Below are 19,183 nucleotides of genomic sequence, written 5' to 3'. Positions count from 1 at the left end.
AGCTCGGCTTGGGATGGGCACAGGCAGGTAGCACAGATCCCCTTTCCTGTCTGTATTCGTTCTCCTGCAGGGCTTGTGCTCTCTTATCGATATCTGACTCCAACTCTGGTTCTCAGTGGTGTTGTCCTGAAGGAAAAGTGCTGGGACTGTGTGTACTGCTAGGTGCTTGCTATATAATTTATTTTTTTTAACTTCAGTGACATCACATCAGTTTTGGGACTTCTCTTCCCATTAATTTTAATCTGTTCCAGGACTTGCTTTTCTCCTGGACATTTGCCATTTTCCTGTTGTAGAAGGTACTAGAGAGGTAGAAAGAGTATGACTCATATTTGGGAGTTCGGAGGGAAAATCAGCAGTTAATAATGAGTGAATGCAGCCATGAACTAACAGTCAGGGAAACAACCTAAAGGCATGGGAATGAAATACCGTTACTGCTGAGCACATTAATCTTTAGCTAATCATGTAATCTGTGTTGCAGTCTGTTGGTTTCTGTCTCTTGTAGACCCAGCCTGCAGGTGCAGAGCGATTCAACTGGCACGTCGCAGCTGACACCGGCCCCTGCTTCCACACAGGTAGCTCTATGGGGTCAGTGGTGCAGGAAGGCTTCAGGATTTGCAGCCTTCTTTCCACTCTGTTTTACACACATGTGCTAGTCTATGGGTTCACTGAATTTCAGCTCATGTCAATTTAAACATCTGTGTCAGGAACCCTCCATAGACCAAAAGGTCTGGGGACTGGCTAAGAAGATTTTTGATGCCACAGAGTGTACTGCAACAAGAAGTTACAATAGCACCTATTACTTTAAGTGTCTGCTTACACAGCACCTTTAAATGCCTACAGGTGATCTCAAAAAATTAGCAGCTCCATGTCAGCTGGCATCGGATTAAAGACAGTGTCTTCTGGGATTTAATGGGAGCACTGGGTACTGCTGTGCATTTCTAGAGGCAGCATAGAGATTTAGCAGAATTTGCTCATTTGAAGAAAAGTAAAATTTTCATATTGGCAAAAAGTGTTAGAGAAGCAGGTTGCTCTTGTTTTTTAAGAGTAGGTTAATTTTTATTTTTTTAAAGGGCTATTTGGTGTCCCATCTACAAGCTACTGGAAAGTTAGGGGTGGTCTTTGGAGGATGAAGAGGGGCTGTATTAGGAGAAAGTGAGGTAGTCAGGGAATACAATATGTGTTGTAAAGTGATAATCCATTTATTGATCATACATGCACAGACAACTTCACACACCCTACCAGAATTTACCGCTGTCACTTCCATGTTGTATATCTAGCAAGTGTTGTGAATCAGCCAATATGTAACATTAATTATCTGCATTTATCATACTGCAAACTGACATAAAGATCGATTAATGTAACACATCAGTAACTGTTTACAGAAGTAACCGCCCAGTTTTCTGAAATATTCTGGAATTGTCTCGTGCTTGATATCTCTACCCAAATCGTATTTTTTTCCAGAAGTAGCATTCTTCCATGGCTGAGGGGTGCAGCATACGTTGCTCAACGTCTGCTTCAGCAGCAATGCCACATGCAGGTTCTGTGGCCCTGGCTTTCCTCTCACCACTACGTACAGTCTAGAGCTTCTCTTTGTTCATCTCTTCTTGGAAATGTTTCTATACAAAGTTTCAGGAAATTGCTTTAAGACTGTCTCACCTCTTTGTTCACCCATAACTGGAAAAAGGAGGTATTTGTTTTGCAGGTCAGCGACACAGGAAAGGTTACATGAAATGTTTGGGAAAAAATGCTAAAAGAATGCAGGATATTTGGTCTAAAAAATGGAAGGAAGAACAGGCACAAAAAATATCTTCCAGAATAAAGACTTCTGTGGAAACAGTGGAGCAATTCCCCCTGCCTGCTGAAAACACGCAAGAAAAATCTTAATTATACAGCCAGATGAGTCTTGGAACAAGACAGGAAGGCTTGGCCTTTTGTAAAGTTCAGAAGAGTTTAGGCAAGCCTCAGTCAGAAAAGTCAAGGGACATGTCATCGGTGGGTACTCTTGACCTAGATGATTCATGGTTTTAGGATTCCGGCCTAGAGGCCTGTTCGAGCAGGCCGACATGGTTACGGAGCTGGCAGTGCCCCGTACAGCGATGCCCTTGGCATCCTCACAGACTCCTTAGGCAGAAGGGGATTTGTTGGGCTCGGAGAGACAGCCCAGAGCAAAGGAATCCCACAGCAACTTTGGAGGAAGGCTCCTAAGGAATTTCTTTTCTTCCATTTTCAGTCTCTGCTGTTCCAGAACTGGGGTTTCCCTCAGTCTTTATGCAGAATTCAGCACAAGCAGGCCTTTGAACGCCACTGTAACAAATATTTGAAAGTGATTCTTTCCCATCACGAGAAATAAGCATATCACAAACACTCTTATCTCAAAAACAGAAGAGAAAGGCTGTGTAAACAGTGTGAAAATTAATATTTTGAATAGGAGCTGAGTCTGAATTGTTTGTATAAATGTTTTTGTTTGTTTGAGTTACTGACACTGTTTTCATCTCCGGCTTGAATACAGTTTTATAAAGTTTTAATTTATTTTTTTTAAGTCCAGATTGGATTTTTAAGCAAGTATAGAAATCATCTTTGTCAAATTTACTACTGGAGTAAGTGGCAGAAACACTGATTTTAATAAGTTTAGTTTCTTGATTTGGCCTAATTCAACAGGAAACTGGACAAACGTCTTCTCTGGGCCAAATCCACCTTAAATATGCTAATAACAGTAAACCTATGCCTGCTAAAACCAGTTTAATTTATTTTGGCTCTCTGGCAAAATAAAATGATCTGTACTCAAAAATGGTTATTTAGTTTGTTGTCACACTTGTATATTAACACTATCTAACAGCTATATATATGTTTGTAAATACTCACATACACATGTATGTACAAATATAGAATAGGTATAAGCTCTGTATACACTCCATATGCATTTTTTGGCTGTAACATGAGGGGCATAGCAAAGAGGAGGCCCCCCCGTCTTCCTTCCAACATTATAGTTCTCAGCTTGCCTTTGCTGTTCTGAAGCTGAGAGGAAGCAAGGGAAAAGATGGCTTTGTTTCAAATGTAGGTTGTGCCCACATCCCTAAATGGTTCGGGAGTTAGGGATAAGTCTATATAACTCAGTGTAAAGAGGCAAGCAGAGGCATGAACCAGTACTTTCTACTGAATTGCAAAGTATATACAGTGCAAATGTTTTGTAAATGATTTGACCTTCTTGCTCATGCAACTGAAATATATGATAACATGAAACAGAAGAAAAACACAGCTATTCATGTCACCAAAGCAAGTTGTTAGGACATAAAATGAAATCTACGTTCTCCGTTCTTTGTACTTAGCAACAAAATCTGTCTGGCAGCTCTAGAAGGTACAGATCTCCATACACTATATATCACATTCTTCTCCTTGATCCTTTCCCTTGAACTTTGGCACTTACTTTGTTATTGTTGTCTTTTTTCAGGAACATGAGCAGCCTTTAACATGGAAAGTATCTGAATGTGGAATCCTACATACAGTAAGTTTCACCTTAAAAAGAAAAAGTGGGAGACACTGCTTTATAGATTGTTAAAACCGACAAACATTTGTGCTACTATCTGACTTGTGTTTTAACTAGCTAAATAAAAAATACCCTGTTAAGAGAAGTGAATAGCTTTTTCTTATGGAGACTGGCTTTCTTTTCTTTAGAGGGCAACACCATCTAATGACCTTAACTTTCTCAGCAAAATTAAAATGTGAAGGTGTTCATGTACGGGTCAGAGAACCTGAATATTGAAATTGGGACCCATCTGAGAGAAACGTGGGTATAAATGTGTAGAAGATTGCGGTGGCATTAAAGTACCACTTAGAAATCTCCCACATTCTTCAAAAAAGTGATAATAGCTGGATAAGGAAGTAGGAGTCTAGGGTTCTGCCCTCAATGCCCAAATCCACTATAAGCAAATCCATTGGAGACAATCATTTACTTCCCAAAGTTTTCAATGCACTGACCTCAGCCAAAACATACCAAGTAACTTTAAATTAAAGTTTGAATTGCTCAGACTCTTTGAGATCAATCCTCAAACACAGCAGTGCAGACCTTGCATTCCCCAAATAGCACAGGAGTAAGAAATGCTACATCGAGTGATGCTGAGGCACTACTAGGTACTGAGGTTATTCACACCACACTCAAAACAGAGTGAACTGGTTTGAATGAAGACATCTGAAAGGCAAAAGCAAAGTGCTTTCTCATTTGGCTTGATTTACTTTATCATTTTCAGGTCAGTTGAGCATACCTCCTTTCTCATGGACCTGCTGATGAACAAGGAGGCCTCTTCCAAGTTCTGAGGGTGCAGATCATTCACAGCCACTATACGGTCTCCATGGTTAAATAAACATCCCAGCTGGCAAGGACCAGTCCACTGTGAGACACTAGGGTATTTGGAGGAGAGACAACAAAGGAATTGTGTGCGATATTGAGTTACTGTTAACAGAATGGGAAAGAGTGAACAGAATTGCATTTACCATACTACCCTCTGGAAATGACACACGGGCTGAATGACTGCAGCCTCTTGATCTGGTTCTAGCTGAAACCAAGGTGCTTCACCCACGCCTTGTAAAGTGTGTGTGACACTGACATCCCAGGCTGTTAACAAGTGAGACTGCTGCTAGAAACATCACCAGTGAGAGCCGGGGATTCCAGTCTGAAAACTGTGGGCCAGATTTGATGCAGGTACATGCGTGTATATTCATGTTGGAATGAGATAATTGTCCCAAGTCATCCCAAGAGGATGAAATTAAAATTTATTATAATGTATTTTATCTGTGATATAATTGCGAGGATCAGAGATCTATTGCTGTCTTGACTGGACCCTTATGGAAATTCCATTATCTCTTTCCTGCTGGTCTCCGATAGACTCTCTGTGATGACAAACTGTCTAGGATTAGCTGAGCTGACAGTCAGACCTAGTGTTCTGTTCCTTCCCAGAACCAGTCCGAAATCTTTTCAGTATGAATTTCCACTGGGAAAGCTCTGTAAACATAGACACAGATCAAATTTTCTTTGGGTCCCATTTCCTGGATGTTTTGCAGTGCTATTTTCTCTTGCTGACTATGGCTGGAACAAAGTGACTTGCTGTGCACACAGTGCACCTGGCTAGTGTGAACAGAGAGCAGTGACAAAAGGCAGTCTCAGTGCTGTGTGGCAGTGAAAGATCAACAGGTAGTGTAGGAGCATGCAAAAAAATATTTTTTTCTGTTTTGTCTTCCTTCTTCTAGTAATTGATATTAAAGGTTTAGGGAGAGCAGTAATTTCCAGTGGGACTACTAAGAGGATGTATGTGCTAAAGTCCTAACACCTACTTGTGAAAATCTCTGCCTAGCGGTGATTCCTAGCACTGAAGAAATGCTGGGATTAGTTTGGAGATTACTTTATGATGGCCTCAAACTCAAGTCAGCTTAATTTATGTAACATCTTTTAAATTTTCACTTACAGCTCACATATCTGGAGACTGAGTACTTTGCAGGGGCTATTACTTAAATTACAAAATGACGTGATGTGGGTCAGTAATATTTGGGCTAGTAGGTTAAAGGGAAAAAGATAAGAAAGGATTTGATGAAAGAGAGTGAATCACTGAATGTACTAGGTTTGGAAATGGCTTCCCCTGTGCTGGTAGGTTCCATGTTGTCACTCTTTCCACTGACAGGTTTATGGCTTTCCAAAAGATTGTCATCTCTTTCCACACGTCCCCTTTTTCTTCATAGGACGTAAATGGGATTTGAAGTCTATCCCTTGTATGTTCTTCCTAATTTTCATCTTTTTTCTTTTCTTTTTTTTTTTTTGTCAATAACAAAGTGTTACAAATTATTAGCCACCTATACCAAATCCTGTAAGATTTTTGGCTGAAAGGCCCTATTTACTCTATCACAAGCTAACGTCCCCTCACTGTATTTCTGAGACATGCTTTCACTACGATTCACTGAATCAAAGACAAACCTGCGTAGCAGTAATTAGTTTTTTTCACACCTATTAACATTAGAAGATTAGCTTTTGGGGTGGGACTCCCTCACGAACTATTACACAGCATGCTAAGGGATCTCAATGCTACACAGCCCTTTTCAACAACAGTTGAAGTAGTAGCTCAAGTACATGAAAAGTCAGAAAGCAGAAAGGAATTACTGCAGCTTGAGCACACACTGACCCTGTGCTGTTCTGCACTGCTAAAACTGTGTATGGATGCCAACACTGGTTGTGTCACTCATTCACACCTGACGTGCACCATCACAAGGTATCCAGGACTTACCATATTTGTCCTGCTGCTTCGGTAAGTTGTAGGTAACTGTTAATGTCAGCCAGGGGGATGAAAATATCCAACTCCTGCAGTTGCGTCTCATCTGTAACTTGACTGTGAGAGAAAACATCATGGACCAGTGCCTTAACTGAAACCCATGAACATATCTGTGTTCTCTGCAATGAAAAATGGAGAAGATGCTTACCTGAGCAGGATAGACAACTGAACCACTGAAAGTGGTGATGAATTGTGCCTTCTTGGGAGGGTGGACTGCTGTGTGGTACTGTTTCCTGGGAGTTTTAGGTCTCTGTTTGCCTCCAAGTCTCTTGGACATGCACTGTTTCCCCAGCGTCTGGGAGGAGTAGGGGGCGTATCATGTCTGCACGTGAGCTGGCAACTGTTATCCAGGAGCCTACTGAAGAAGAATGATGATAAAAACTGAACTGGTTTGGCCATTCCAGACACTCCTGCCAGATCAAATAGCTGTCAGTGAAGTGAAGAATAACAAGTTCTTGTAGAATAGTCAGTGGACAAAATTACGGCTAAATAAAATAAACAGTCCTTCTAAAAATGGACCATAAATCCTAAAATAAACCTTTTCAGTATTTAAAGACTATTTATTAAGCCTGAAAACGTTCCAGCTAACAACATGCTTTTACAAAGAAATGAGTACAGATTGTTGTCCTTGGCTTTACTGGATTTTGTCAGGATGTAATGCTGTCCCCTGGGGGATACAGTAACTCAGAAGTGCTTTAATACTTTTCAGGTTATTTGATGAGCCATATAATGCCTGCAGTCAACTCCCTTCTGTACTTCAAACAGCGTTTGGGTTAGTAGCAAAAACTGCTCTTGGTGCATATATGAACTCGGATTGTGTAGGCTTGTGAGATTTTTATAGTGAATCCCTCCATAAAGACTCCCAAAGACATGGATGGACTTGAATAAGTCTATTGCAATAAACTGGCTTGTGGGTCTGCATTTCTGATTGCCTCCCACTATGTGAAATAAGACCTGACCGTCTGTAGGTGGCAGGCCATAGCTAGCAGCTATCGACCAGTTTGTGCCTCAGGACTGGTGTTACCATGTAGGCACATGTCTCTTCAGCTATATTGTGCAGGTTGTGAAGTTTCCTGGTGGCACTACAGCTGTGAAACAAAGTTCAGGTCCTTCTCTGTGACATACCAGACACTGGACCCCCAACGTACACAGCATCAGACCCATACTTCCAATGGGAAAATGGAAGGAAGGAGATGACCTACTGGGGACCATGTAACTTCTTACTGGAAAAGCTGGGAGCTGATGCTGCAATTCTTCGTTCCTCTTTTAACCACTAACTGCTCTGGGGTGGACCTGTCTGAATCGCTGCTGGAGCTTGGCTGTGGTGTCTGAGAACAGTGGTGGGCTGGCATGTTGTGAGAACCTAGCTAAACTATCAGTCACCAAAACATTCTATGTGCTGTAATCAGAGCCTGCCTAAATGCATGAGTTGCAATGTGAGCTTAAATTCCACTTTGATGAGTTTGAATTTCACTCTGGTATTCCTATGAGTTTTGAACTTTCTGAACCAAGACTGAAGAACTCATTCAAACAAGATGCAGCCTTTAGATACCGCAAAGTAAATCTTGCAAATGACAGCTCTAGCTATATCACTACGTCACTTGTTATTTGCAGAACTTTAATGGAGATGTTACTTACAGTGATTCCATAGACACATAGACATTCTCCTTTACTGGCTTCCTCTGCCATGTTTTCTTTGGCACAGGGACATGGGATTCATCTATAGGCTTGGGTTTAGATACTTCAGCATTGCACTGTTAGAAACAATTAACAACATAAGACATAGATATTCTTGCTCTTCCAACAGAAAAAAAAATCTTCTTAATTTCCTTGTTTTGTTCAGTGCTCGTGCTGTTTAAGATCATTGGCTAATACAGCTTGGTATTCCTCAAATAACTCAATTCCCAGAAATCGTGAGCTAGAAATGTGGTTGAAAATCAGAGGTTCGTGTTATCTGGTATTACTGACACTACCATTTGCTTTCCTTTTAGGTTGGAATATAACCAGCTATATTCCTAAGTACCATCACATAAAATTTTTGTTAAAATTTAATTCAGAAAAGCAGATCGAAAAGCGTCTTGTCTTTTGAGTGTGCTTAACTTAAAGTACTTACACTCTACGATAAAAGTAGGTTGTTAATGATGTTCAGTTAGCTGTACAGTCTTTGGAGAAAGGCTGTGACTTCTGCAGAAGCCTGGCTTAACTAGCTTCTCATGACCCCTGACTACATGGGAAGCCTAGAGATATCAGCCTCCCAGATTAGGCACCAAAATTTGTTTAAAATTACCAGTATGATTCCTTCTGCTCCCTTGTTTCACACTGAAATGCACACACCAAAATGTATGACAGCATTTTTAAATTACTGCTTGGTTTTATGCCACTTACTAATACTTGAATGGAATTACATTTTAAAATCTATAATGTACAGCTACATTTTCTAAATGAAGTTTTCATTTTTGATAAAAATAAATGGATACAATTGGCAAAAACCATTTACAATGAAACAGAGTCTTTGTGGAATTTCAACAAAATCAGCAATGTTTTTTGTCAAAATACTACTTTTTAGCAGAAAGGTCCTTTGAGTCGAGCATTTTTCCTTGTATACATTAAAACTATTACCTACTGCATTATCTACGTATTTCTTTGGCAAGGCACTAGTGGTTCCCATACCAGTTCCTCTTTGGGTCATTAAATATCTCTGTCTCCCTGGAGCTGTTAACAAAACAGAAGAACTTACAACAGATAAATTACCTTTGCTAAAAGATTGCTGGGAGTTTGGTAATAAGCTTCCTCTTCCTTTTTGATGTCTTCATCTGAATTCGACGACAGCGAATTTTCGTCACTCTTTCTTAGAGTTTTATCCTGTTAGAAGTATGTTTTTATATTTAATAGGTTCAGTTATATGGATCGTTTAACATGTATTTTGCCAATTACTAATAGTAACAGAATCAGCAGCTATCCACAGGAAAGATGGTAAGATATGTTTCTCCTTGAAGAGTCTGTTCAGGTTGTTTTAGGAACAGGCTTCTGTAGTTCTGCTCCTACTTGAATTTTTGAAATCCACTGCACATGCACAAAATTGGCCACTAGTATTAATATTTCTCATTGAACCTGGGAGGATATAATTCAGGACACAAAGGACTCAGTATCAGATCTCCAGCCCCTTGGGCTATGTTCTAGTTCATGGAGAAGTATGAGTTAATACTGCAATTGACTGCTTGTTCAAAAAGTGTTATTTTATTTAGAAATCAGGTGGGCTAAACACTTCATGCCTGGTTCTGCATACATTTCTGTGCTTGTATGCAAAAGATTTTTTATTTGCATTCAGTCTTAAAGTCCTTACACTAGGAAAAAATCTGTAGGAAATCTAGAAGTGGATTGGGAGATATTTGTCATTTTTAAGTATCTTTTAACTGCTCTGAAGTAAAGAATTTATTTGGGACTTCCCTGACTGATGAAAAGTCTATTAACTCATACTTCTCCATGAGCTAGAACATAGCCCAAGGGGCTGGAGATCTGATACTGAGTCCTTTGTGTCCTGAATTATATCCTCCAGGTTCATAAATACCCGAAATATTAAGTCTGTGGCCATTTGGTAAACCAAGGAGAAATTAATCACTTCACCAAGTTTATCTTTCTAAGTCACAAAGGCAAATTATTTATTTTTCTTTCTTTGCTGACTTCACTGCAATGAAGAATACAGTAATTAGTATTTTGCTGCCTCCCAATGCAATTCTCCATGCCATGTTTGTGATACAACCATTTTTCATCTCTCCACTTACCTCCTTGGTTTCTATGGTAATCATTTTAGTAACTGCTAAATATGTCACAGAATATATTACTGTTTTCCAGGTAAAGTAAATTAAACTAATTACTCTCGCACATGTAAAGAGAAGATATTGTCATTGAATCGAAATTAGAGATGATGAACGTATTTTTGTTCCTTGTTGGTATAAATGACATAAAAAGCAGCCCATGCTGTAGCTGCCAGAACAAACTGACAAATGGTCCTTCAAGAAGTGCATAACAAAACTCTTTCAGGAAAAAGACTGACTCTGGTCATGATCTAAAGTCAAGAATGAATTTCCTAGTGATATTTTAGAGGCTTTGGATCAATCAAAGAAGTTAACACCTGGGGGAAAACGGAGGTGATTTTATTAAGTCTTGAGATGCTCCAACTCCTCCAAAATGTCAGAGAGTAGAGAGCACTCATCAGCTTCCCAAACTGAGCTTGGGCCACTGACGGTGGCCACCTTTTGCCAAATGCACATGCTGTTTCTCCTTGGCACCATCACAGATTATGGGGACAATAGGAAAGAGAAGGTTAAACAGCAGCACCACGGTGTTTTCCTCAAGGAGTTTGCTGACATATCTTTTCCTCTGAGTGCTTTATAACCAGAGAATTCCAGTTAACTTCAGTATAAAATTATTCTCAGCTGTACAGCTGAATGAGTTCTTTAAGGCTGTGGGGAACCATGGCATGGATTTACATTAGAGAGAAAATGGGTTATGGAGGAAATTGGCTGTAGCACAAAATGGAAATGAAACCTGGAAAGCAATTGAGTAATTGTTAGTTTCAAGCTCTTCAGGGAAAGGGTCAAAATTTACGTGCTGCCCTTGGACAGACGAATTTCTTTTTCAAAAAATCACTTGTGTCTAACATGTATTGAAGCCAGACTCTTGACTAGTATGTCTAGGTACCTGCAGTACAGTAAAGAGCACCATGATACAAGTCTGGGCTCTTTATTTTGATGCATTTTACATACTGAATGCTGCGTATGGAAATAGCTGATACTCAAATGTTGAGTCAGATGTGGTTTGGTAGCACCAAAATGTGGGTTGAAGTGGAGCCAGATTCTCAAAGCCCCTGAAGGTGGCTGGGTCCCGGCCTGTGTGACCAGACTCAGCTGACATTGAGAAGCCTGTTTGCATGAGCAATGGCTACTGACCAAACAGTTTTCAAAATCAGGGCCTGGATGAGGGAACGGCCAATAAAGAAGTAAAGCTAATCAGATACTAGAAATGTGGAGTCATAACTGCTAACAGGAAGTAAATACAAGGGCTTATTATGGGAGTCAGCTGTCCAGACATCACTGAGCAAAGAATAGATCTGGAGATGTTAGCAGATGCTAATCTTATGAGGCAAATGAAGTATTTTTATCAAATGAAGGAACATTTTTGCTCCTTGTTAGCTGTATGGCAAGGTTATTCATTTTCACACATGCTGAAACAGATTTATGAGCTTCCTGCTACTCCCTTTGCTTCGGGCTAAAAAGAACAGGTAAAATCCAAATTCCTTATCTTTTAGTGCTGCTTGTCAGTCTGTCCTACCCTGACAAGCTGCATAAATACATGCCCTCTGAGTCACTGTAAGTATGAGAAGGATTAATGAATGAGACAGAAGCGGCAAGTGTAGGAAAGGGGCGGAAAGACAGCGTTGGTAGCAGCACCAGCTAAAGTCAAACTAAGGGCTGACCCAGTGCATTTCAGAGCTAAGACTCATAACTGAATGACTGCACTTCCATAAATTACAGTGCATCAGCTGAATGGTGGTAATAACCCATGGCATTGCAATGTAATTTCAGCCCTTTTCACTTCAGTCCACTAAATCAAACTGTATTATATCATACCCACTGCCAGCCTGTACACACGGATGCTGACTGCAACATGTGATTCACTGCCCTGTTAGCTGTGATAGCAGCAGAGATTCTTCCCCTGCATCTCAGCTACTCCAGATCATAGTTCAATGCTTAAACTGCAATTAAAGATAGGTTTATCCTCAGCTGCCAAACTGCACGCTGGCGTGGTGGAGCCTTGGTTGTGCCTTCTGTTCTGTTGACTGCTGCAAAGGCAGGTCAGAGGGTGGGTGACAGACATCTGAAAGTGCTGCATGCCTTTTTGTTCAGGGAACGTAGGTCAGAACACTTAGCTGATAAAAAATGATAACACTAATTATTGTATCCTTTTAATCAATTCCTGCAAGATAGGGAAGCTAAATTACTTGAAGTTATAGTTATGCTAATAGAAGGTCAGACTTGAGGTGTGCCTCAATTTAAAGGCTACTTGCGGAGGCTGCAGAAAGAAGCCATTTACAAAGAGTGTGGCACAGCTGGGAAATATGACAGGAGGGACAAATCCTCAAGCAGTGCAACTTCAGTTTTCTTCATCAAGCTTGCAAGAGCTGCCACAAGTTGCAATCACTGCACAGAAATTCTGAGGATCTGCCCCCAAGAAACAAAGTAAATAAAGGGTATTTCAAGCAAGTTCTTGGAAAGTTATTTTCAATGCTTAAGACGACAACTGACTAGCTATATTTAGGAAATCCTCATAATGAAAACCAGCTCAGTGTGCTGGGGAAGTAGGTGAATAATCTATAGGTACAGACAGGTGAGATAAGAGCCCATAGTCACTTCTGCATACCAAACAAGTCAAAAGCAGTTTTATTTGTTCTGCTCACCAGGTTTGGAAAAACTCTCAGTGAGTCATTCTGAGCCTGATGAGGGCCAGGATCTGAATTAGGCCTGTTCCTGTCTTCTGAGGGACCATCATCCTGCATTCAAAAGAAAACAATGTTGACTCCTTCTGGAGATGCACTGGATGTGCTTTTTCTGCATTCAGCTTCCTCCACCAGGGCCATTTGCAGCCCTGATGTCACCCTGTGACTGCAGAAAGCCAACCATTTGGCAGCTCTTCAGTCTGTCACCAAAGGACAGGCTGTAATTGCTCTGTGACTGCAGCAATGCTTTCCTTTCTATTTAAATACTGAGGGGGGAGATGTGAAAGGCACAGAGAGCAAGGAGTGCAGGCTCCAGTGGACAGCACTGGACCAAATTCCCCCTTAGGCTTGAGAGCCTGAAGAGAGAGACAAAGAAAAGCACAGTCACAGAACAGGAAGAATGTGGCTAGCAGCTGTTGAAACAATCACTCCATGGCTTTTCCAAGGCATGTCAAAGCTAATCTGAAGCTATTTTACCCCGACCAACCTTTGCTGGTCATTTGAGATGGCCTGAGAATACCAGCGCTCATTGTCATCATCACCTGTCTTTACTTACACGCAGACTCATAAACTAACATGCCAGTACCCGCCCTTTGTGGGGACTATCCGATGATGCTATTGTCCAGCTCTTACTCAGGAACCCCGTTACAGACCAGAACAGACCACCTGGGCACCCATTGCATGAGCTCTGAAGAACTTCTGGTTGAAACAAGCCACAATACAAATCAAATTTCACAGACACCCCTGGCAGCAAACTCATTGTTAAAGATGGCTAACCATTTACCTCCATGTAGCTTTGCCTTTCCAGGAAATTGGTCACATCTACAGAATCCAATAATAATGGCAAAGAGCAGGGACGGCTTTTGACTTCTGGATTTGCAATATCTTGGTTCTACAAATAAGATAACAGCTGTATAAGACAGACACCTGTATGGCACGAGCTACAATGTACTGGCACATCACGCAACAGTGCAAATTTTACTCCTATAATGGCTCAGGGAGGTTGTCTAGGTGTCATTTTGCAGGCAGATGTAAATTTGTGCTTCTAGCACTTTGAGCAGACTGGAAGCTGATGGGGTGTAAGATGCTTAGTGCTGGCTCTGAACTAGATGGCCTGGCTGGCTGACATGGTGCAGAAATTTGGGCTGGAGCTGGAACTAACAGGGCTTCCAGCTTGCTCATAGCATTGACAGACTAGATGTGGATCGCTTTGTAAAACATTGTGTAGATATATCCAAAAAGTACACGGTAAGAATTACACACACATTTTCATTCTGACACATCAAAGGTGGAATTCGTTGTAGCACAGTGTCAATCACCTCCTCATTTCCATGTGTCGTACTCTTCAAAGACATTCTTTCAACATAAAAACAATCCCTGCACAAAAAACCTGTGCAATGCCTGCTTAGTGCATAAGCCCAGGGTACAGGATTTGTATGGAAAATTAATTTCTGATTAACCAAGTCAAGAGCCAACTTGCAAAAACAGGACAAGACAATTCCTTGCTTTTGCACAGGTTTCTAATGAGATTACAAGATTATTTCTTTCTAAAATCAAGTACAGAAACGTCACCTGAGGGCAGTGCTCATCTTTTTTGGCCTTCTTGATTGAAGATATCGCAGTGACCCAGTTCTCTATTTCCTGGCTGTGGGTTGGAACAACAGAAATGAACACCTACTTCCAGGTAAAACACAAGGAAAACCCATTTGCTCACCCACTTCCTCCCATGGGCCCAAAACAATGCTTCTTGAAATCAGCAGGGAAAATCTGCACCTTCCTTTCAAGAGCCAGACGGCAAAGTCTGGCCTCAAGGAAGTGCAGCCCAGGGCCAGGAGCTAGGAGGCACAAAGAGGCTTTTGTACAACGGTGCTTTCTGCTTCATTCTCTGTGTATAATGCTGCTCTAGTGGGACTTTGGGGCTTGGGAATGCAGGGTGAGAAACTCCTCCTGAAAGCACCCCTGAAGCCCTGTTTTTGTGAGTGGATTTTGTTGGATTAATTCTGCAGCTCTTCCCAGGGAGGGCTGGCTGTGAGAGCAGTGCCCGGGGGGAAGGCGTGGGGTGGCACGTTCAAGTAGCACACAGGTATGTGTTTTCCTTCTGCGCTTATCAGCATTTCACACATCAGCTGCTCTTCTGCAGCAAGGCAAAACCCCCCGACATGCCTGGGGCTGGGAAGGCAAAGAGGGAAGGCCGGGAAGCAGCAGCAGAGGAGCACTGTGCCAAACCCTGGCCTCGCTGAGCTTCAGGGCTCACCTGTGCAGCAGTGATTTCTGCCCTTGCTGCAGTCCGGCACGGAGTCGCTCCCCTTGGGACCTGCTCGTGCTCTCTCAGGAATTTTCCCCTTCAGTCTGCTTCCCTCGATTACTGATCTGCTTTCCAGAGCTCGACTGTTTACTGCAGAAGCTTTCTTAGCTCCCAGGAGCTGCTGGGTGAGGAGGCAAAGCCCTCTGCTCCCCCTCAGCCCTAGCGGGTACGGGCTGACGTGGCACCGCCACACCACCACTGCCGTACCCGCTCCCAGCCGTGTGCTCCCACTGCTTTCACGTGTTGGACTTGTAGCAGCGTGGCTGCAGGGGAGCTTAGCCCAGTGGCCCTAAACGGCAAGGAATTAGCCTGGCTGCGGGGAAAAAACAACACACAAGAGAGCAGTTTTCCCTGGGATCAGCCAGCTGAAACCTTGCGTTGCACACTCAGTTGTACGGACACAGGCAGGGCTGGCCAGAGCTGCAGGGGAGGAGTAGAACCATTCCTTGGTCTTGGTCTTACATGAGCTTAACTGTAATAATGTCATGTTGCATTTACACATCTTCCTCTGCCTACCTGCTCTTCCCAATGAAGTAGTAACATCTGTTTCCAGTAGTGATGGACATCACCTCTTCAGAAAAGCATCTGAACATCTTCTTCACCGTTGCCATGATTTCGGAACTACTTATTCCAATTTCAACTTTTACAATCCTGTGTAGGTAACGATACGAAACATCATATATAACTGGACATGCATACAAACTTATATACAGACACACATTTACACGTGTGTGTGTAGGGGTGCATTTTAATTTGAGCACAGCATGACATGAGGAGATCTACATGGAAAAAGGTGAACATTTTTCAACAGAAGAAATTCTCAAGAGAGTAAGTGCCCACATTAAAAACATCTGGACTTTCACAGTGAAGAACATTTCCAAACAAAAAAAATAAAATCAACTTTTACAAAGATTCACGTCTAGATTTTAGAACACCATTTCTGAAAATGGGCCTGTTGTTCTAATACAGAAATGATAGTAAGAAAAATTCATGACAGATGTTTTTGATCCATGACAGAACAGTAAATTTGATTTGAAACTAACTGCATATTAACAGTATTTTAATGGAGTGGATCTGGAATAGACAAGATGTACTCTTAATGCATTCTGAAATGGAAGCACTACTTCCAGTAACTTACAAGAAGTTAAATCATTAAAAATAATAACAACAATAATGATAATGATGGTAATAATGTCACCACATATCGCTGAGCAAGCTGGAAATTTTTCAGAACTTCATAATATAAATTTTTTTTAATGGAAGAAGCAAAACACGAATGAGTCCATCGAACTCCTAACAGCTCCAGGAGCTTTTGGCTCAAGCTCCAAGTCTGGCTGGTAAAATCTTTACATTTCTTTGCCAGAACTGTTTCCCTTCAACGTGTCTTACACCATAGCTGACACGGTAAGGCTGCTAGCACAAAGCCAGTGACACCCAGACTCGCTGAAGCCTGTGGTGGTGGATGCTGTGCCATGAGGATGAAGTGACCAACCCAAATGAGCCAAGCAGAGCAATTTCTTGGCAGGGTAAGAGGCAAGGGCAGCCAGCATCAGCCCAAAGGGCTACATGAAAGCCGTGAGACCTTTGCACAACTTTCAAAGCACTTTGCAAAGCTGTAAGGTGAGAAAGGTTGTGTGCCTATACAGTTACGAGTGCTGCAGCCCATCCTTACTTTTGTGTGAGTGAATGCATAGCACTGTCCTCACAGAACACAAAATGTCTTCTACTGCAGGAATCCTGCCTTTGGGATCATGGAGCCAACCTGTCTGCTTTGCAGGTTCCACATCACCACAATTGCTCACGTAAACATATCAAATTCCATCAAAATCATTTAGAATTTTTACTCCTACAAAAAACATACACTCTAAGTTGCACCCAGAGCCTACAAGAGCCCAAGGAACTCTTTTTCTGTCTTCGGTAGGATTTGGATGAAGAATCTCAATCAGGAACAAGTGTCTGTACAATCAGTAGCTAATTAAGAGGGTTGATGCATGATTTAAAATAAAAAGGTGATGCATTTGAGTTACATACTCATCAACAGCTATGGAGCCTTTCACGTTCTGGCCTTTTAGATACTTCAGGATGTAATTGCCCTTGCTGGATTTGGACAGGATGAAAAAACGCCTTTTCCAGGATTTCTGCCAAAGAGAAAGTAATTTGTCTCTCATTAAAACTCAGGATAGCAGAAAGAGCAGATATCTATTGAAGGATTGCTGGAATATGACTAATCTGTGCTAGTATACCTGTGAGTTGAAAAGTTGAAGAGGTGGTGACTTGATGAGGAATCCATGCAGGAAGATTCCACCTTCAGGGCAAAACGTGTTTTGAGCTCCCACTAATCAAAGAGAAACGAATGGCACCATTACTCTTACTTGTTGCCAATTAATCTCCTCCAGGGACCTCCTTGAACTGGAAAATGATGCTGAGCGCTGGGTTGCTGTGCTTAAATGGCCATAAAGCACATTCAATTAGAGAAGACAAACAGAAATCAAAGCTATAAAACATAGAGCCAGGCCATGCTTCCTTGATGTCCCTGTTACTGCTGACAACTGGCCAAAACTGTAAACAAGTGACAGTGGCAATGTCCTGCATTGAGGGAGGTGGCTCAGAAGATATCAGAAAGCTCTGTCTTATTTAACTGATCTGACTTAAGTTCTGGGGTCTGGTCTTACTTAACTTCTTCATTAGCGATCTGAAAGACAGTAAACAGCACCCTAATGAAATTTGTAGATGGCATTCAATATGGACAGGCTGCAAACACCACAAAGGATAAATCATCTTACACTGCAGATCACAATGCAGCAACAGAAAGAAGTCTTACAAGAAACATATAAGCTAAAAGATTGGGGGTAAAAATACCTGAATGCATTTCTTCATGACCCTGCGTACTCAGTGCTCAACTACAGTTTAAGATTCATGTTTTTTTCTAACCACTGGTGGATTTCTGATCAAAATCTTCGAGCACTTGAACACCCAGTGAAAGGAGTGGCAATCTTACTCTATTTTTTAAGCTGTAAGCAGTGTATGGGAAATTAAGACTTTTAAAGAAACCAACGAATGACTGAAGAGAGTGCAGTCAACCTCCAGCAACCTATGACATGCCTAAGTTCTGGGAAAGGTGGCAATAAAAAACCACCCAGCTTTGTGGTGACTTCGTCATCAGCTACTGACAGTTCCCAGTTAATTTTTAAGGATTTTAATGTTTTCAGAAATATCGGCCCAGCCTCTGTGTCAGGGACAAGACGGATTCTGCTCCAGAGGGAAACGCTGCGTTTGGGACAGATTCTTTAATGAAGGAAGCAAAGGAGCAAAATTAACACGTAATATAAGTCCAGCTGAGCTCTCTAAAATTTTCAACACACTGTTTTCCCCTGTTTTTCACCCACTGTTTATGACAAACTCCTTGGCAGTTGGAGGTGAAAGAGACCAGTATTAAATATTGAAAATAATAGTTTGAAACCCGATCCAACCTCACTACTGGTGAATCTTAGTAAACGACACTTTGTACCTGCAGAATATTTCCTGTTTCCTGAAGCCATCCTGATTGTTTTTTTTTCTTCTGACACAGGAAAGAGAACAACGAACTTGAAGCTAATTCCTTTCACTCTGTTTCTTGCTGAGCAACATTTCGCTGCATGGATGGTTGCTTGAGAAAATAACAAATATCTCAGATGTGTTTATTTTTGTAGTGATGGTTAAACTAAATGAAATTAAACATAGAAAAAAATCCATAAGAAACTACAGGAACAATCATAATAATTATTAAATATATTACTATATATAATAAGATTATATATTATAAATTACATATATGTTATAGTACTATATTCTTATACTGTAAATTTAAAATGATGTGTAATAAAATGTATACTTTTCTATAAGTCAATGGGATGATTTGCTTTGGCTGTGAGGAGAGCTGCCAACAGAAGTGTATTTGTCCCTTCTTTTGCAGTAGATACAACAACTATAACCCAGGAATGTTGCATCCCACCTGTCCCTGACATTGCCTTGGCAGTGTGGTCAGCCCTGCATTCAGGAGGCATAGCAGGGCCTGCAGAGCTTAACATCTGA

At 41.3% G+C, this 19,183-nt stretch overlaps 1 protein-coding gene across 1 annotated transcript; it reads right to left on the bottom strand.

Moving 5' to 3' along the window:
• Positions 1-1,176: 1,176 nt before the first annotated feature.
• PLEKHS1 (pleckstrin homology domain containing S1) lies at positions 1,177-18,651 on the bottom strand. Its single transcript, XM_040564053.1, has 14 exons — positions 18,621-18,651; positions 17,356-17,447; positions 17,144-17,250; positions 15,629-15,763; positions 14,380-14,452; positions 13,592-13,699; positions 12,769-12,861; positions 9,063-9,173; positions 7,950-8,065; positions 6,460-6,669; positions 6,267-6,368; positions 4,260-4,395; positions 3,425-3,513; positions 1,177-2,304 (listed from the first exon to the last, which is right to left on the bottom strand). The coding sequence occupies exons 1-13, from the start codon at positions 18,649-18,651 to the stop codon at positions 3,445-3,447; spliced, it is 1,383 nt and encodes a 460-aa protein (XP_040419987.1). The 3' UTR covers positions 1,177-2,304; positions 3,425-3,444.
• Positions 18,652-19,183: the final 532 nt, after the last annotated feature.

This window comes from Cygnus olor, chromosome 7 (genome assembly GCF_009769625.2).
Source record: "Cygnus olor isolate bCygOlo1 chromosome 7, bCygOlo1.pri.v2, whole genome shotgun sequence".
Taxonomy (NCBI): Eukaryota; Metazoa; Chordata; class Aves; order Anseriformes; family Anatidae; genus Cygnus; species Cygnus olor.
Note: the sequence above shows the minus strand (reverse complement) of the source record. Positions and strands in the feature narration are given on the sequence as shown.